The sequence below is a fragment of the Macaca nemestrina genome, chromosome 12, assembly GCF_043159975.1.
Source record: "Macaca nemestrina isolate mMacNem1 chromosome 12, mMacNem.hap1, whole genome shotgun sequence".
Lineage (NCBI taxonomy): Eukaryota > Metazoa > Chordata > Mammalia > Primates > Cercopithecidae > Macaca > Macaca nemestrina.
This window is the reverse complement of record NC_092136.1, coordinates 48,741,383-48,762,192: the sequence shown is the minus strand read 5'-3', so window position 1 is coordinate 48,762,192 and position 20,810 is coordinate 48,741,383. Positions and strand designations below refer to the sequence as shown.

Genomic DNA, 20,810 nt, shown 5'->3' with positions numbered 1-20,810 from the left:
CATGTACCCTACAACTTAAAGTATAATAATAATAAATAAATTAAAAAAAAAAAAAAAAAAAAAAAAAAAAAAAAAAAAAGAAAAAAGAGTATCTGCATATGCATGATTCCAAGTTGTGGTGAGGAATAATGTGCGTATATGCATGAGAAAGGAAAGACTGGCAGTGTAGACACACAAACAGCCACAAAGAGTGATTAACTCTGGGTGGAGGAATAATTAGTATAATTTTTACTTTCCATATCTGTGCTTTTCCTCTGTATTTCCCAAATATTCCACAGTCTAATATGCATTCTTTCTGCAATAAGAAATATAATTATTCTGCAAGTGCAAGATATACAGATGTATATATGGAGAATGTAAGACCTCAATAATATTTTAAATGTCCCCAAAATCTAGATGGAAATATGCTAAAATCGTAGCTATCATAATCCAAGGTGATAGGATTATAGGTGACTTATTTTCTACTTTGCTAATTGCTCAATTGCATAGCCGATGTAACCAGAGGAAAAAATACTGAAAAGAAGAAGAAACATGAACCCTCTAACCCAGAAGCAGAATGGGCAGTACCCACTGCAAAAACAGAAGTGTCAATGCTGGGATGGGTGGGGGGAAAGAGGCCTAGAGCCCTACCTAAGCCAGGAAGCTCCTTTTGTTTACACTTGCTGGCTGGCCACCTGCCATTGCACCCTTTCAGACGTTAGCCCAGCTTCTTGGACACCACTGTCATTTTATTTTTTTGTTTGTTTGTTTGTTTTTAACTTTTATTTTAGGTTTGTGGGTACATGTGAAGGTTTGCTACATACATAAACACATGTCACATGGGTTTGTTGTTGTACAGATTATTTCATCACCCAGGTATTAGGCCCAGGGCCCAATACTTATCTTTCTGCTCCCTTCCCTCCCCATGCCCTCCCCCTCAGGTAGACCCCAGTGCCTGTTGTTTCCTTCTTTGCTTTCATGAGTTCTCATCATTGAGCTCCCATGTCTATTCACTTTCAATCTCTCTCCATCCAGTCAGTGGGAATGGATGGAACTGTTAATAAACACGACAACTGGAAAGATAATTCAAATCCTGTCTTGTTTGTGCCAGATCACCTCAGAAAACTGCAGAAAACATGTTTGTAAATGTTTAATAAAATTCACAGAGCCAAGAAATGTGCCTACATGCTTGGATTATCTTTTTCCAGGCTCAGCACCCAATGACGGTGATGTGTGAGAGGCCAGGCCAGTAGCGAATCAAGTTTGAAAAACTGGACTAAGGAGAGTCATAAGAAGTAACATCAGGTCTGAACACCCAGGATAATAGTAACAGACGAGAATAATGAACCTGAATTGGCTCCTTGAAACCACAGTGGTATTGAAACCACCTTCATTAGAAAGGCTGGAGCAACAAAAGGCCCACTCAGTTGAAATCTAATCTGTGTTAATTAACGCCCCCGAGAATGAAAACACTTCTTTATCAGTGTGTGGTTCCTGACTAAAGCTCTCCCATAAAACCTGCTCAGAGAGGGCGTTGCCGGCTTCCGTCAGCAGCCCTGGAGGACTGTACTTACTTCCCCCCAGGTGCCAGGAGGCAGGGGCTGCCTACCCAGGTCAAGCCAAACGGAAGGAGCCCAGGTAACGCTGCAGGATTTTCAGAGCTAAAACCTACTGCCCGCAAGAGATCTACTGACAGACCAGAAGATGTGCAGTGGCAGGTCCTGCCCCTCCAACCTCACTCCTATGCCCTCCTTTCGCCGGCCCAGGCTGTGTGAGTGCACACACGCCTCTACATCCACAGGGCTCTCATGCCCTGCTCTGCTCCAGCTTCACTCTCCACTTTAAGCCACCTTCCTTTCAGGGGCCCCCCTTTACTCCTGAATGCTGACCCTGTTCTCTTTTGTCCAGAATGCATGGCACCCCCACCAGCTCCCCTGCTTCCACAGCCAGGACACAGCCTCAAGTCCCACCACCCTGGAGAAACATGCTACAGTTCCCAAGTGTCTGGCACCCAGAGCAGGAGGCATGGGCCCCAGAAGCCTGAGCTGGGCCAGGAAGTGGGAATGTGATAAGCCATCTAGATTCCAAATTCTCCCTGTATTTACTCAAATGTTTCCTGAGCTCTGAGTTGGGGGGCAGGGGAAGAAGGGAACATATACACCCCACCCACCTCCACTCCCATTGGCAGAAACAAGCACTGCAGAAGGTCACAGATGAGGGAAGGGTTGCCCTAGAGGTTCTAGGACGGCCCTTCCCTCATCTGTGACCTTCCCATGTGAAGTATCCAGCACACAGTCTCCTGCAACAGTAGGTGCTAACTATAAACAGGTGACTGCAGGGCAAAGAGGAGAAAGGGGAGCCACAGCCCAAGGTGATACTCAACCCCCAGGTCCCTGCTCAGCCACAGGAGAGGTGCTTAAATAATAAATAACAAACAACAACGACTGTGTAACAGCTACACCCCACGGCTGAGGCCTCCCAATGCCTTAGGGCGGGAACACTGCCATGAGGGACCCTACCTTCACCCCTAACAGACAGATGGGGACACTGAAGCACACAGGGGGCTGGCCTAGGCTGGAAAAGCAGCTCTCACTCCAGTTACCCGCAACTCCTTGAATCCAAGCTCATCCTGAAACTTCCAGCTTCCTTTCACCACCTCAGCCCCTGCCCATCTTTCCTCCACGAGAGACCCAGCCAGCAAGTCCCCCTCCACCCCCCTCCAGGAAGGCCACCGCCCCTGTGCCCTAGGAGGGGGTCTCTGGCTAAAAAGCTTGATTCTCTGAAACATTCCTCCTCATTATCAGCTTTTTTCCAAATCCAAAACACAAAACCCTCAAGTTTTAGAAAACTCGGGTCATTCAGCGAAGTTTCCTCAGTGAGGTCCCCAAACCACCCCGTCCCCATCCCCAGTCCCCAGTCCCCAGTCCCAGCTGGTTTCTCTGCCACTCACTAGGATGACCAAGGCTCCAGAAGAAAGGACAGAATCTTGGTGACTCAGTCAGGCAGGGCTATGGAAAGCCCGCCCCAGCGCCTTGAGGTGGTCCTAACGCCAGGCTATGCTCAGCTCATCGGAGAGTAAGTCTCAAAGAGGGGAAAAGTACCTGCTTCTCACAGCCGCCCTGGCCTCTCAAAGGCTATGAGCCTTCCTTAGCTTCCAACCAGGCAGCCAAGAGCTCCGGAGAGTTTACAATTACGGGCAACAGGCAACCGGAGAAGTGGCCCAGAAAAGAGGCCCTCCGCCCTGCACCCACCCCTGGCCATGCCTGGAGAGGGACATCCTGAGCCATTATTCTCCCCTGGGAAGTATCATCCCCAGAAGGGGACGGAGTTGTTTCAGCCTTGGTCCTCAGACACACCCCGGCATCATCAAACTGCAAGACAGGATTCTGGCAGGGCCCGGCGTGTGGAAGGTCACAGCAGCCCCATGGCATCTTCCTGGGAGAGGGTGAAAAGGCCATGGACTTTTGAGTCAGATGGTCCTGAGATGAAATTCAGGTTCTGCCATTAATTCATGATTTAACTTAGACAAGTCTTTCACCTCTCTGTGCTTCAGTTTTCTCACCTGTAAATTGGGATCAGTACCACCTGCCTCATTGGCTGCTGTGAGATAACATGAGTAAAACACCTATGGAAGGGCCTGGCACATAGTAGGTGCATGACAAATATGTCCTGTTGGGCCTGACCACAATGCACGAGGTATAAAGCAGGAGCCTACATTGCAAAATCAAGCTGATCTCACCCCACTTCAGAAGGGAGGAAATGGGGGGAAGCAAGGCAACCATTAATCGATCCTTTTTCCTAAAACAGTGCCCTGTGCTTCAGATGAGAAGGCAGCCTGTGGCTTTGGCATAAATGACTGATGTACATGGTGGCCAAGTGCTAGAGACAGACTGCCTGGATTCCAATCCCATCTTTGCCTCTTGCTGGCTGTGTGGCCATGAGGGGACTAATTAGCCTATGTTTTCTCACTCTGAATGGGCATTATCACAGTGTCCACCTGATGGAGCTGTTGTGAGATCACTTCTGTAAAAAGACTCTTGGGGACAGGTCAATGAGCAGTAAGTGCCCAATATCTTTCCACCGTGGTTATTATCTTCGCTGTGCAACACTCACTCCCCCAAACAACCTTAAGTCCTCACTCCCTGAGAACTCAAGTTCTGCCTGTAGCCACAAGCACCTTATTTTTGGATACAGTCTCACACCACTGCCCAGGCTGGAGTGCAGCAGTGTGATCTCAGCTCACTGCAACCTCTATCTCCTGGGTTCAAACGAATCTCCTGCCTTAGCCTGCCGAGTAGCTGGGATTACAGGTGCATACCACCATGCCCAGCTAATTTTTTATATTTTTAGTGAAGATGGGGTTTCATCATATTGGCCAGGCTGGTCTTGAACTCCTGACCTCAAGTGATCCACCCGCCTTAGCCTCCGAAAGTGCTGGGATTACAGGCATGAGCCACTGCGCCCGGCCCACAAGCACCTTGATGTGGGCCTTGGGCAGCCTCCCTTGAACTTGTGTTTCTAAGAATGTCTCATGCACCCACATCTCCCAGAAGCAACAACAACAACAAAAAGAAAATCGAAATGCTCAAGATATGGGGACTTGCTACTAGTGCCTTGGGAACTAGATGGCACTGAGTGGAGCTCTGAGTTAAAGATACACGAGAAGCAAATGCATACTTGTTCCTCCCACTGCAAGACAATCAGAGTGATGAGGAGCAAGGCAGCCACTGCAACCCTCTGGATTCAGCCTCCTCATCTGTAGACTAGGTGGCCTTCCACTCCTTGACCCAGGATGTATCACGGAATGACAAGGCCTTGTACACAGTGCAGTCCTCCTAGATGAGGGCCAGGACACTTCTGTGCAGCACCAGGACTGGGACAGGGGTGGTGACATTAGAAAAGCAGAGAACCAAGCGCCTGACCGATAACCATATTTGGTATTTTCTTGACTTCAGCATCTTTTATTTTTAGAGGTATGTGTTCCAATTTGGTTGAGGTAGCTGCAGGTTCCTTGTACCTTGCTTAATTTAGGACTTTTTTTTTTCTTTTTTGAGGGTGGAGTAGGAGTTAAATACAGCTTTACTCAGCCACCCCCTGGATTCTAAGCCCTAAATTTAACTCCAAAGAAACCTGTCTTGCCCTACTTCATGATTCCAAACCTTAGACAAAAACTATTACCTGTTTCTGCAAATCAGAGAGCCCTGACAACAGAGCACCAGGGAGGTGTGTCCTCCATCCTGGCGTGCTGGGTTGCAACACTGGAGCTGTCGTCAGCTGACTGGGGACAGGGGCAAGAGGGGGAACAAACGGCCCTACTTTGTGGCCTAAATCTTGATGAACATGTCCCCTGGGGAGCCGGGAGAGCTACTTGTACAGCCAGTCAGAATGGCCAGGGTGTGGCCACAAGTGTCCCATTCTAGCAGCCCTCATCTGGCAGCAGGTGTCCAAAAGGATAGGGACAGCCTGGCATCTGATCAGTAGGTGCACTGCATTTGGACAAAAGAATTAACTACCTGTCTCTCCAACCCTGCCCCCAGCCACCTCTCGTTGCTTTTATGTTTAAGGTTTTTTTCTTACTTTATTACATTCACAATGTTGTGCAATCATCGACACTATGTTCGTAAAACTTTGTCACCACCTCAAACAGAAGCACTATTAGTTATCAACAACCTCCCATTTCTCCCTTCCCTCAGGCCCTAGAAACCTCTAATCTACTTTCTGTTTCTATGTATTTGACTACTCTAGGTATCTCATATAAGTGGGATCATAGAATTTGTCTTTGGTAATTGGCTTATTTTACTCTGCATTATGTCTTTGAAGTTCCTGTGTTGTGGCATGTGTCAAAATTTCCTTCCTCTTCAGGGCTCAGTAATATTCAGTTGTATGTATATATCACATTTTGTTGATCCATTCATCTGTTGATGGAAACTTGAGTTCTTTTCACCTGTTGGCTATCATGAATAATGCTCCAATGAACCTAAGTGTACAAATATCTGTTTGAGCTCCTGCTTTCAATTCCTCTGGGTACATACCTAGAAGTGAAATGGCTGGATCACAGGGTAATGCTGTTTAGATTTTTGAGGAACCACCAAAGCAGGGCAGCTGCACTATTTTACATTCCCACCAGCAATGCACAACACACAAGAGTTCCAATTTCTCCACATCCTCACCAATCCTTGAGCTGTACCCAAGCCCAGGAAACAGCCTTTCCCTCATACTCCAGGATGTCTGCACACTCTTGGGACTGCCTGAGGGGCTCTGGGGTAACAGCAAAGGACTGCAACCAGAGAAGCAACTAGGAGTGTTTCACTCTGGGATTCATTCCGCTTGGTAAAACTCCAGGCAAAAAGCATGAGGGCTGGCTGGCCAGGGCCTTTCCTGCTTCTGAAAATCAGAGTACCTGAAATTGGAGGACCCAGCCAGGTACATGCTCTCTTACAGGGCTCTGGGCTAAAGTAATAGAGCATTCCTTAGATACTGGGGGACATCAGGGTCTCCAAAGTGCACAGCACTCAATCCTGAGGTGCTCAAGATGACCCACTGCAGTTCTAGAAGAAAACAGTAGAACATCTATTCAGGTTTATTTTTATGCCATCCTTTTACAATTGTATGTGTCTTATAGGTACATTAGCACAGCAGGTATGTATATAATTTATAAATAAGCATACATGTGTTGGGGCAAATGCTCATTTATTAATGGGATATACATGATTTAGAAAAAAAACAAAAAGGTTTGGGCCAGACATGGTGGCTCATGCCTGTAATTCCAGCACTTTGGGTATTCAAGGCGGGCAAATCACTTGAGGTCAGGAGTTTGAGACCAGCCTGGCCAACGTGGCGAAACCCCATCTCTGCAAAATATACAACAACGACAACAACAAAAAACATAAGCCAGGTGTGGTAGCATGTGCCTATAGTCCCAGCTACCCGGGAGACTGAGACACGAGAATCACTTGAACCTGGGAGGCAGAGGTTGCAGTGAGTCAAGATCGCACCACTGCACTCTAGCCTGGGTAACAGAGCGAGACCCTGTCTCAAAAAAAAAAAACAAAAAAAACAGAGAGAAGAAGGTTTGAAGACCCCTATCTTAGACCAATTCCTCCTTTGTTGCTGTTTTTTCCCTCCTAATTTTAACATATTATACCAACGGCAATGATAAAGATATCTGGGGGAAATAACTCACAAAACCCACCATCCTAATCCCCTTAGTGCCTGACACTTCTCTATTGCCAACTCACCTTTGGGCTCTCCTACTCCTGGGGGAAGTGAGAGACATGCATCTGCAGACAGAGATGCAAGGGGAGGGGAGAATGGGCAGTGTTTTTTCTTCTCCCTGAGACACCCACCCTATTCCAGCCCAAAGCCCAGAAAAGGGAGGTCTGTAGCTGAGAAGTGAAAAGCTCATCTTTGGAATCAGAGGTACCTGTGGGTAAGCAGTGGCAACCCCATTAACTTCTGAGGCAAATTAGTCCATTTCTTTTGGCCTCGATTTTCTCACCTATAAAATGGCAACATAATACTAAGCATCTCTGTCAGTGAGTGGCTGTAAGGAGTAAATGAGAGTCCAGATAAATGCACTCAGTGCACTGCCTGCCCAGCACATTCCAACTCTTTTAATAAAACAGGTAGGAAGGGCCAGGTGCGGTGGCTCACACCTGTAATCCCAGCACTTTCGGAGGCCAAGGCACGCAGATCACCTGAGGTTGGGAGTTCGAGACCAGCCTGGCCAACACAGTAAAATCCCATCTCTACCAAAAATACAAAAATTACCCAGGAGTGGTGGTGCATGCCTATAGTTCCAGTTACTTGGGAGGCTGAGGCAGGAGAATCGCTTGAACCCAGGAGGTGGAGGTTGCAGTGAGCCGAGATTGCACCCTTGCACTCCAGCCTGGGCGACAGAGCAAGACTCCATCTAAAACAAACGAACAAACAAACACATGCACAAGACACAGGAGAAGGAAAACCCTGGATAGAGGTAGAGAGAGTGAGGACAGATGCAGGACTGGAGGCATGGTTGTATGTGTGTGTGTGTGTGTGTGTGTGTGTGTCCAGCTGCTCACAGTTACAAGAAACACCCCATGTATCCCACAAACATGTACCAGGCAACCACCAGTGTGACACACCTTGAGGGATGAAGATATCAATCAGGCAGAAAGTCCACCCTGTGGAGCTCATTTCCAGGAGCCACACTGTGAACCAGAAGCCCACTAGGGCACTGGGAAGAGCAAGCAAGGCTCAAGGGCATCTGGAGTCACTAGCCAAGGTGCACAAGTAAAACTGGGAGCTAAAGCGGAGGGGGCTTAACTGAGATCCAAGGCCTCTAACAAGAGGTACCAATCTGCAGTAACACATACCACTGAGAATCCAAGTGGAGCTCTGGGTTCCGTTTCCTTAAATTTTCCATTCAGACTTTTTTTTTCCAACCTTTTGTCTTTTCCAAAGCAAACTCTGCAGGACTTTGTCATCTCAGATATCAGAGCAGAAACTCCATTCCCTGCTTTATTCCTTCAATCAGCCCCACCCCTGCTCTGGCCACGAAGGTTTTATTGCTCTCCTCCGACTGAAGCCTGCCTGAATTCAGGCCCCCTTTTCTACTGCCGCCACCTTCTTTGGCTATCTCACAGCAAGAAGAGCTGCCCCAGCCTTGTGGCTTCATGAAGTGGCGAAATGGCTTCCTGGTTTATCTACAAATGGGCTACACATTAAACTACTTTTCAGGAACAAGGAGCCAAGCATTAGGGCCTCCCGGAAAGGCCACTGAAGACACGGGGCCCTTCAAACTCTCTCAGTCAGCACAAAATCACTGATTCCAACAGAAACACAGAAAGCATTCTAAGACACACATGCTCTCGATGTCCTATTTTTTAAAATTCCCTATCTTGTTTTTTAAACTGGCTGTTAAATTTCAGCTCAACAACTCATCAAGTACATTATTAACTGGCAAACACTTCTGTGGCTTTGCTAAAGTTTAGAAATGAACGTTCCCATTAAAATATAATTTCTCCAGCAACGTCTAGAATAGTGCAGAAACCATTCCATTAGGGCAAACCCCAACTAATCCCACTCCCTACCAGTCAGCCAACACAGGATTTCCCCAAGTTGGCTTCTGTTCTCTTATAGCAAAATAAGCAAAAATCTAGGTGATTTGAATTGACCTTGGGCTGGGTAGCTCTAGGCAGTGCTGGTCATGCTGTGTCTCTGCCACGCAGGGGAAGGTGAGGGGAGAAAACAGCTCTGCTTAATGCCATGAGGCCCTCCATTCTTGGGGCCCACCCCTCACAAGCCACAGTATAGGCACAAGTCACCTCCTGCCAGAGAGTCCTGGGCCTCACAGCACCCTAAGTCCAGGAGAGAACAGCCCCCACTCCATCACCCCTGCTTTGCGTCCCTCCATCAGCTCCCCTTCCTCAACACTCAGGAGCACTCCAAACCAGCTTTCTCTGACGGATAGGCCAGGAGCCCAGAACAAGCCCCACACAAGCACCTGTTTTATGCTCTCCAGGCACCAGAGTGATTCAGGCACCCCCATTTGACACACACACTTGCCAGCTTGCTGCCTCACCCCACCCCTCACCAGCCAACTTCAGACCTTTCTTTAGACTAATTGCACAGAAAGAGGTACCTGTCTAAAGATAAGGAAGTCACTTCCTGTCTGACTATCTCCCATCCTTCCTTGGCATGGAAGGAGGGGCTCAGGGCATATAGGAAAGAGAGGAGGAAGCCTGGAGAGAATGAGGGAAAGAAGAAGGAGAAGGAGAATAGATAGAACCCCACTTAGCCCAAGCCAAAACCCCAACTGAGATCTAGAGCAGGCAGAGGGAATAGAGTGCTAATGGGCTCTACCCACAGGAAATCATCTAGATGTCAAAGGACAGTTGCCAAGATCCTGAGGGTGTGGCAAATGCAGCTTGAAGTGAGGATGCCTCACACACCTGCTGACACTCATCAGTAGAGATCTGCCTCCCTCTCCTCCCAAACAACCACAAGGGAAACTGCTGCAGACTCAGTTCTGGACACAGAGACCCATGCACAGCACACACAAGGCTCCACAGTGGGTCACATGGAAAAGGCTGCTCTCCAGCTCTACTTCTGCTCAACTCATGGGCAAGCCAGCGCTAAGATCAGGCCTCCTCCTGGCCATGTCCGTGGGCTCAGGTCCTTCCAGGGCAAGGCTCCCCGCACTGCCCTCTGTCCTCCAGGGGTCCTCTGGATGCTGTTGTCCAACTCTGTTTCTGCCAGGTCATCTGGGGTGGTTCACCCCATGCCACATCAGATTAAGGCAACGTACTGCCAGAATTGCATGCCTGCACACCCTCCTTGAAGAGCCGCTTTGTGTTCCTTGCTTATAATGGAAAAAAACAATTTTTGCAGCTGAACAACACAATTTGGAGTCTTCAATAGAGCAATGGAGGCTAAAGCCATCCAGCACACCCATGACTCCCCCACAACCAAGAGCGCTTGCATGCAATGGCTGGCATGATAGGCCTGCAAACTCAACAAGGCTTATAGGGATTTCCCATGCCCTGCTTGACACTCTATACACTGCAGACTTCTCAGGAACATGCTAGTGCCTGACAGCCTCCAGAAACAGATCTACTACTGCTTTCTCTAATATGCCCCCATACCCACCTATGCCAAGAAATTCTTAATGTCTAACCTAGGTCCTTCCTACTTAAGTCCATTTAGGGCCTCAGTAAAAAAGCAGAATGTGTGATGTCCTTCCTGGTGACCTTTAATATAACATGAACCCAGAAGGCTGAACTTACGGGCCATGCAAAGGAAACTGAAGGGGTTTTAAGGTGTAGGGGAGGAGGTCAGAGAATATTCTGGCTCTTTTGATGCAACTGACTGCCTGGAGCTGTCTCACTTTGCCATCTCCCATCCCTACCACTCCCAAATGTCAGCTGCATCATACCATCTGACTGCAGAGTGCTTGAGCTATGAGGGAGAAGCAGGAAGTCAGATGACAGAATTAGAGCTAAAAGATCTTAACAAGCTAATTCTCTGGACCCAATACAGCCATATGGAATCTAACAGGGATAAGCTTAAAGACCTAAATTTGAGATCAACAGTTTAAGAGGAAAAAAAGAGGCTGAGCAGCAGCGCTTGATGTATATGATTACATCTTAATAGGGAACCTATTTTGATTTTAGGTTGAATTAATTAAAGTATGATATTGAGGAAAAGACAGATGATGGTCCCATGCTATTCTGAGCTGGCCGGTCACCAATTCTACATGTTGCAATATGATGGACATGTGTTGCTGATATGCATCACTTCACTGGCAGAAGTCACACCTCCCACGTCATCATGCTGCAACTGTCAGCCACCACGCTCTACCCCTAGGACAGGCCCATGTTCCAAGTAGGGATCATAATCTCCCCTAAGAAGAGATGTATAGCTCCTGGGAGAATGAGCATTTCTCTTCCTTGACAAAAGGGTTAGCAGACTTGAAAGATGGAGAAAGCAGGGCCCCCAAAATGCCCTTTGAGCACCAGAGTCCAACAGCACCAAGGCCAGGTCAGGATTACACTGGGAGTTCCCAGGTACTGATGCCAATAGCTTTCCTTTTCTCTTGAAGCTAGTTTGAGTTGGGTTCCTGTCACTTCCACATGAAGAGCTTACTAGTACATACACTATAAGAGGATTACAGCTAAAGGGGAATATGCCCAGAGTGATGTCAAAGACAACAAGTAAACTAAAAGCCATGTTTCATGAGGGAACAAGGATGATTTAACTTGGAAAGGAAAACACATAGGGCCACGTGGGAGCCTCTTCAAACACTTAAAAGGTGAAAACTTGTTCTATGTGGGGACAGAGGACAGACCCAGGACATTGGTAGAGGTTACAGAAAGGGGTTTTCTCAGAACTTTGATAATACAACAAAACAGATGAATCTGAACCTACCTCCTACTCCACTTCCCCAGACTCACTGGAGTAAAGCAATTCCCTTTCTCACTCCAAAGTCATTTCTTATATTGAGCAAATGGCAACTTCTACAAGCCTCAGTTTCCAACCTGTATAATGGGGATAATAATCCTCCCTACCAGCTTCATGGTGTTATTTTAAGGATCAAAAGAGAAAATGTAAGCTGAGCACAGTGGCTCACTCCTGTAATACCAGCACTTTGGAAGGCTGAGGCAGGGAGAATTGCTTCAGTCCAGGAGTTCAAGACCAGCCTGTGCAACAAAGTGAGACCTTGTCTCTGTAAAAAATTTAAAAAAAAAAAAAAAACAGATGTGGTGGTGTGTGCCTGTAGTCCCAGATACTAGGGAGGTTGAGGCAGGAAGATCGCTTGAGCCCAGGAGGTCTAGGCTGCAGTGAGCCGTACTTGCACCACTGCACTCCAGCCTGGGCAACAGAATGAGACCTTGTCTCAAAAGGTAAAGATGTATATATATATTTTTTTTTTTAATTTATCTTGAAACAAACAACCGGAGATGGTTATAAAGACAAGGGTGTTTATGACAGCATTGTTCATAATAAAGAAAAAAACTGGAAACCTAATGTCCAACAACTGAGGATCAATTATAAAAATCAGATACTTGCTGGACATGGTGACTCACACCTGTAATCCCAACACTTTGGGAGATCAGGAGATCGAGACCATCCTGGCTAACATGGTGAAACACTGTCTCTACTAAAAATACAAAAAAAAAAACAGCCAGGCGTGGTGGCACGCATCTATAGTCCCAGCTACTCAGGAGGCTGAAACAGCAGAATTGCTTGAATCTAGGAGGCAGAGGTTGCAGTGAGCCAACATCGTGCCACTGCACTCCAGCCTGGGCAATAAAGTGAGACTCTGTCTCAAAAACAAAACAAACAAACAAAAAAACTAGATACTGTGCAGCAACTGGAAATCACATTGTAGAAAAACAATTAACAGATTAGTTAAGGAAGCAAGAATCAAAATTATATGTACAACATGATCCCAACTTTATAAAATTTATATTTGCAATGAGAAAAGACAGGAAAAAACAAATGTTAATAGTAATTAAACCTACAGGATTATGAATATTTTTTCCTTCTTGGGGCTTTTCTCTGCCTTCCTAATTATACAATAAATATGTCATCTTTTAAAATCAGAAAAAGTTATATATGCTTTAAAGTGCTTTATCAACTGTAAAGAGCTATGCAAACAAAGCAATGTGGGTGTCAAATAAGGTCTCCCGGACTTTTCTGATCTGAACATAGTAATGAGTCCTTGATTACAGAACATCTTACTGTGTTTTTAACAGACAGAAACAGATGAGTATCATAAAGAAAGCCCTTCAGTCTTAATTCAAAAGACCCAGATCTAAAATTCTGCATGACCTTTACACAAGTCAATTTCTTCACCAATAAAAGGAGGAGAGTGATAATATAGCTTTGTATGTAAGTGGATTGAAACATTCATTGAGAACCTCCAAATGTCAGCCTGTTTCATAATTTTCTTTTATCTACTAATGTACGGGGAACAGTTTCCATGTCCTTAGTTAATATTTCACAGCACCATTTTTAATAGATGCATAATAATCCACTGTACAGAGGTATCATGACTAATTTAGCTAATGAGTGGCAAAAGTTTTTTGTTTGGTTTGGTTTCTGAAATACAAATATTTAATCTCTTCAGCAACCATTCCAGGTTAGGTGAGTTCCAAGTGCTGAACTGTAGGATACACTCAACAATGTAAGCTGTTATTACGACCACAACCACTATTCCTATTACCACACAGGTGCCAGGGACATATCCAAGTTCAGTTGAGTATTTGGGGTTTTGTTAAATGTTTCTCTGGAACCCAAGAAAGGCCAGGGCAGGAGATACATATTTGAAGTATTATCTGGGTACAAATACAGAGAAAAACATTTTTATTCTATTTTTATTTTTTTCTTTTATAGTTTTTTTAAATATCTTTTTTTATTTTTAGGTCAACGGATATTTTCACAGATGTCATTAAGGACTCTTATCATTTTCCTCTTTTTTTCTTTTTTATTGAGACAGGGTCTCACTCTGTCCTCTAGGCTGCAGTACAGTGGCACCATCTCAGCTTACTGCAACCTCTGCCTCCTGGGTTCAAGCGATTCTCATGCCTCAGTCTCCCAAGTAGCTATGATTACAGGCATGTGTCACCACACCTGGCTAATTTTTGTATTTTTATTAGAGACGGGGTTTTGTCATGTTGGCCAGGATGTCTTAAACTCCTGGCCTCAAGCGATCCACCCCCTTCGGCCTCCCAAAGGGCCAGGATTACAGGCATGAGCCACCATGTCCAGCAAATTTATTTTAAGTTTTTGAGACAGGGTCTCACGCTGTCTCCCAGGCTGGAGTGCAGTGGCATGATCCTAACTCACTGCAGCTTCAACCTCCCAGGCTCAACTGATCCTCCACCTCAGCCTCCCAAGTAGCTGGGACTACAAGCACACACCACCGCGCTCAGCTAATTTTTGTATTTTTTGTACAGATGGGGTTTTGTCATGTTGTCCAGGCTGGTCTTAAACTCCTGAGCTCAAACAATCCTCCTGCCTCAGCCTCCCAAAGTGCTAGGATTACAGGTGTGAGCCACTGCGCCTGGTCAAAACATATTTTAAAATCTTGCCTCCTTGTTTTCCAAACACCTCCGAACATAAATAGCCGTTAACTCACCAATACAATTATACATGTGCTGTGACTCAGTAGCTGGATTTTCATAAATGCTTAAAAAACCAGACACCTCTGGCCAGTAACCATACACTTTGCCATAATAAAACAAAGTGTTTCCTAAAGAGGCATAAGCCCCCAGGCCTCCAGAAAAATCCGTGGACCTAGGTGGTTTTTAAAAAAGAAAGTGGACTAATAGTCAAAAGAGAGAGGCTTGACTCTTGCTTGCTCCTTCCTTGAATCAAAGACCTTCTGTTTCCCTTTTTCTCCATTTCTGGCCCATCTGCCTTACAGGCTTATTGTGAAGACTGGGTGGCCCACGTTGGAAAGCACTATATGACCCAAAAAGTGCCTGGATGTGTACTTTTAGGTACTTTATGGTCTCCCTCTGATCCCACCAGGCACTTGCCAAGCCCCAGATCAGCCCTCTTACAGTGCCTTCCAGCCCCTTCTTCCCTCCAGATGGGCAAGAACACGGGCCACTAGAAAGCCATCACCGCACTGTTCAAATCATGCCCTGCACATGGTAAAGAGGTGATGTGGGAGCCAGAATCCCAACTAAAGGGCCACCAACACAAAGACATCAGACTTGGCAGGAACCACCGCACAGGGCTCCCAGATCGACCGCCTTCACACCTACCATGCAACTGCCTCAAACTCTCCCCTGATGGCAACAGAGGTGAGAAGTTTCTCTTGGATGGGTAAACTTTCTAGAAAAATGAGGTATCCTCCCCCTCTCTCCTTCCACCACTCTACACTTTAAACAAACCATGGCCAGAAGAATCACCCTCAAACTGTTTCCCACCATGTCAACTCCTTGTTCAAAAGCTTACAATACTCCTCATTACTCCGAGAATCAGACAGAACTCCTCCATCCAGTGCCCAAGGCTTCCCGACCACCTGCCTCCTTCCCTTTCCAAACAGGCTCCCACTTCTCAAACTCATGGCCCTTTTAAAGGCCATGCACTGTGCTGAATCACGGTGTGAAAGAGTCTAACCACATGGTTCTCAACCCTGGCTGCACATTAAAATCACTTAGGGGCTTAAAGGAAAATACTGCCAGGGACCAACCTCAAGATTCTCATTCAATTGCAGGTGAGGCCTGGGGATCAGTGAGGGACAGGGACTTAGACTGAGCAGCTGCTTCCCATGATGGGCCCTGTGCTTTAAGCCCACCCTGTCTGCCCTCAAAGTCCATGCCCTTCCCTGTCACCACTCTGCCCTCCAACCTGAGTCTCCCTCCGGAGTTTTCCTCCCCATCCACTGAGAGTATCAAACATGAAAGGCCCTACTCAATCTGGGTGACTATCCGCTCCTACCACATCACCCACTTCCTCCCTGTGGACCAGCCCAGTCCAGGTCACTCTTGGACACCCCTGGGACATTCCTGCTGTTGTCTTGAGCCTGCATGACCGCTCTCCCACCTTCCACCAAAGGGTTCTTCTTTATCATCACATACTTTTTGCAGTGTCAATGTTACTCAACAAGCACAGTTTTATTTGTTTTAAACTTTCTACTCAAAGAAAATTTAAGACTCACTTAAAAATTTAAAAATAGTTCAAGCCAGATGTGGTGGCGCACGCCTGTCATCCCAGCCATGTGGGTAAGATTCTCAGGTGGGAGGATTACCTGAGCCCAGGGAGGTCGAGGCTGCAGCAAGCCATGATTGTGCCACTACACTCCAGCCCAGGTGACAAAGGGAGAGCCTGCCTCCAAAAAACAAACAAAACAAATTGTTCAGAGAATTCTTGTGTACCCATCAGCCAGCTTCCCTCAGTGATAACATGTTATATTACCATAGCGCAATTGTCAAAAACAGAAAAAGTGACATGGTAATACTATTAACTAAGCTACAGACCTCACAGAGATTTCACAGGTTTTTATATATACTATGTATATATGTACAGTTCTATGACATTTTATCACATGCATACATTCATGTGTGCACCACCAAAATCAGGACACAGGACGGTTCCACCACTTCAAAGAAATTTACCCTCTTCTAAGTCTTCCGCTGATCTGTTCTCCATTACTATAATTTTGTCATTTCAAGAATTTTTTATAAATGAAATAATATACTATATAATCTTTTGAGATTGGCTTTTTTAAAAATTCAACATAAGCATCTATTTATTTTGTGATCAGTTACCATAGTAAAGATACTCCCTTTTGGAAAACAACTCCAAAAAATCTTATCCATTACTGGCTAAGTAAATCATAATTCAACTGTATAATGAAATCATATACAGTCACTAAAACTTATGAGATAAACATAAATTAAGGGCACATACATTTTTTCAAATACACAGTCGGCTCTCCATATCCATGGGTTCCATGTCAGATAACCCATGGATATGGAGGCCCACCGTAAGAAACTTGAGCATCCACTGATTTTGCTATCTGTGAGGGCTCCTGGAACCAATCCCCAATGGATTCCAAGAGAGATAACTACATAGTTAAGTGAGAAAATACAAAATTATATATTATCTCATTTTTGTTAAAACACACATATAAATACATAGATACACAGAGATAGACAACAAAATGTTAACAGGGATTATCTCTGGGTGATAGGATTACATGGGATTTTTATTTTCTTCTTGTTACTTGTCTGCTTTGTCTAAATTTACAACAGTGAATATAAATAACTTTATAACTTTTTTAAATGCTTGAAGTAAAGCCCCAATTTTGCCACCTTTAACATTTCCAGCCACAATCACGTTCTTCTCTCAGCTAGCAAAGTAGTGTGTGTGGGTCTCCATTCTAGGACTCATATTATTCAGAGGCTCAGCATAGCTGTTTCTGGGCCAGCTGGCCCCCACCTCAGGAAGGGGCTGCATTCATGAATGATCTGCATCCCTCTGGCCCCTTTTGGCCCAGCCCTTGCCAGGCATAGGTACTCATCAATGGATCTGAGGCTGCAACCATACCAGGAGCTATTTGGCCAGAGCCCCAAGGCTCAAAAAGAAAGCCTCTGGAATTTCTCAGGGTATTTGGCATTCTAGAGTGAGTGACATCTTGGTCCCCACCACCTGGGCCTTCAGAAATAAGGCCTGGGAGTAAGCTATGAACTTTGGGAAATTGGCAAAGATCAGAGGCCATGCAATGTCTCTTTGAAATTCTGATGTGGGGGCCTCACTAGCCCACAGAAGAAGGGAGAGTGTTCCTCTGTGGTTTGCCCTATTTAAAATGGTTTTCTTATTCAATTTCTAATAGTCTACCCTATTCCCCTTGTTTCCTCCAGCTCCCCACTTCCCTCACTCAAGGGGAGAAAACAGGCTAGAAAGGCTGGCTCAGCCACAGAGCAGAGCCAGTGTGGTATGGGGCCAGAATGCTAACAAGCACAGAGACATAGCAATATGCTGTACAACTTGAAGGAATTTCCCCAACTTCTGTGAGGCCCCATTTAACTTCCCTCTTATGAAGGGGGTTGGACTAGCTGCTATCTAAAATCCCCAGCCCTCTAGGCAAGATCTGTCCCAGACCTTCCTCTGTAAGACCACACCTCTGCAAAGAGAAGTAATGCTTTCCTTCTAGTGGCACAACCAAGGTATGGAACAAACTGTTTAATTAGTGTGGTTCAGATGTCTTCCTGTCATTTTTTTCGGTCTCACATGACATTTACTTTCAAAGCCAGACCCAAAGTGGGGGATCATGCCTGCTTAGCTCACTACCATAAGCCTAGCTCATGTGCCGTGCTAGGCACTCAATAAATAATTGCTGAATGGATGTATACACGTATGCTTGCATGCCAGCCATTCAAGTTGGGCACCTGGCAGTGTGCAGTTACACTCCAGGACACAGCACACACAGCTATCTGTTTCTTCCTACCACCACACGGTCCAAGTCAAGACCTGAGATCCCCCAGTGCACCTCAGCCAGGGCATCCCTATCCCTCTCACTACTAATCTTGCAGATGGGTAAACTTTCTAGAAAAATGAGGTAACCTCCGTCCACCACTCTACACTTTAGACAAACCATAGCCAGAAGAATCACCCTCAAACTGTTTCCCACCATGTCAACTCCTTGTTCAAAAGCTTACGACAGCTCCTAATTACTCAGAGAATCAGACAGAACTCCTCGATCCAGTGCCCAAGGCCTCCCAACCACCTACCTCCTTCCCTTTCCAAACAGGCTCCCACTTCTCACCTTCAAAAGCCCCCACTTCAGCCCAGACCTTCCACTGTCACACATTGCTCACACCTCTCCCTCCTCAATGAAATCTTCCCCACCCACATCAGTCCTGCTAGTTGCACCTTTTCAGACTTCCTCTACCTCTCTTTTCTATGCCCCTATGTATCCCTCCCCATCTCCTGCTGTATCTCTTTAGATAAGAATGAATGACTTCAACCAGATGGTTAAATAGACAAGGACGGTGTCACCCTCTTCTCCATATACCCTCAGTGTCCAGCACCATGCTGTTTACACAGCAGATATGAAATAAACACCTAGCTGGTTAACGCCCATCCTGCCCCAACTCAGCGCCTCCCACCCCTCTCCCATCACCCCAGTGCCAAACCTGCACAGCCACTGTGTCTGACTCCCCAGACTGTGGCCTAGTAGCTGCTCTAAGATCCTTGGTAATTAGAGCAAGGCACACAGCATGGTCAAATCCTCGCTTTGTCAGTTCCTAGCTGGGCAACTTAAACAAGTTATTCAACCTCTCTGAGCCTTGGTATCCTTGTCTGTAAAATGAGGTAGAGTATTTCCCTCATCTTCAGTCTGCTGTGAGGAAGAAACAAGACAACATCAGGGGCCCAGCACCCAGCAGACTTGAGGCAAGGCTTTCCCTCCCCTTTTGCCATTCCAACAAAAAATCACTGGCGGAGATCTTGTGCATGAAAACCGGTTGGACAGCAGACACACCTCATCTCCCCTCACCTCCAGCTGGCTCTCTAAGATAGAGGAAACAAAGCCTGAATTTACTGCAGCTCTCCTCAAGCAGGGAGGTCTCTGGAAGAGGTCTTTGTTAACACAACTTTAGTTTAAAAGCCTCTTTATGTGCCAGACACAGTTTCTGTTTTGTGAGAGAGAGAGAATCAGCCTACAGCTTAATATCACTTAATGCTGATAACGAGGCCTTTTGTTCATGTCCCTCAATTAAATTCTGCAGTAATTAGTGGCCACGTACTCCCATTGCTTGAAGGAAACAAAAGCAAGGCATGGTCCTTGTTCACAGAGACCTGATGCAAAACAGTTATATGAGTAACAAGAGAGAGAAAATCAATCACAGGGAAAGAGGTATAGCAGGCCTGAGCAAACCCAACCATGATGGGCTTTAGAATCACAGAGAATAATGGCAAAGTGGTAGCAGGCTAGATGCTGCACATGTGGTTTTCCATTCTTTCATTTGATGTATGTGTGTATCTTGCTGTATTCAGAAACACAGATCTGCAGCATCATTTAATAGTTGGATGGTACCGAAATTTCATTAACAAGTTCCTAATGGATGGCCAGTTAGGTTGTTTGTAATTTCTTAGTATTATAAACAAGTTGCAATGAACATCCCTGTATGTATACCTTTGCAACTTGTCTACGTACTACCCTGGAAGGATGGAGTCACCATAGTGATGGAACTGCTGGGTGTCTGTACTTTTGATTACCTCAATAAGCAATGAAATTATCCAATGTGCATATACAGAGTTTACCCTTTCCCAAAAGATATACATATAAATACACACAAGTACCCATACAAATATGCCTCCCCTTGTCTCCCACGCCCACACCCAGCTGCAGTTCAGGCCTGTATCATCTCTCATTTTATGCTCGCAGGGGTCCTCTTACAGGTCTCCCTCCCTGGCCACCAGAACAAGATTTGTAAAGTACCAACCTGATTCTTTTGTTGTTGTTGTTTTGTTTTTGAGACGGAGTCTTGCTCTGCTGCCCAGGCTGGAGTGCAGTGGCACAATCTTGGCTCACTGCAACCTCCGCCTCCCAGGTTCAAGCAATTCTCCTGCCTCCCGAGTAGCTGGGATTACAGGCGTGCTACCACGCCTGGCTAATTTTTGTATTTTTAGTAGAGACAGGATTTCACCATGTTGGCCAGGCTGGTCTCAAACTCCTGACCTCGTGATCCGTCCACCTCAGCCTCCCAGAGTGCTGGGATTACAGGCGTGAACCACCACGTCCAGCCTCCCAACCTGATTCTTTACTCGAGTGCCTCAAGTCATTCTACCTCCACCCCCACCACCTTCAGAGCAAAGCTCCAACCCCA

The 20,810-nt window shown here is 46.0% G+C and overlaps 1 protein-coding gene across 14 annotated transcripts in view; it reads right to left on the bottom strand.

The window, feature by feature from the left end:
• LOC105486946 (pleckstrin homology domain containing A7) overlaps positions 1 to 20,810 on the bottom strand; it is a 243,839-nt gene that overhangs the window by 187,768 nt on the left and 35,261 nt on the right. The window contains exon 1 of one of the 14 annotated variants that reach the window (XM_011750130.2): positions 8,334 to 12,348. The exons of the other annotated variants lie outside the window; for them this stretch is intronic. Within the exon in view, the coding sequence (XP_011748432.1) occupies positions 8,334 to 8,383 (50 nt within the window). The 5' untranslated portion in view covers positions 8,384 to 12,348. Of the gene's footprint in view, positions 1 to 8,333; positions 12,349 to 20,810 lie in introns of those variants that run through there. 14 annotated transcript variants of the gene reach the window in all.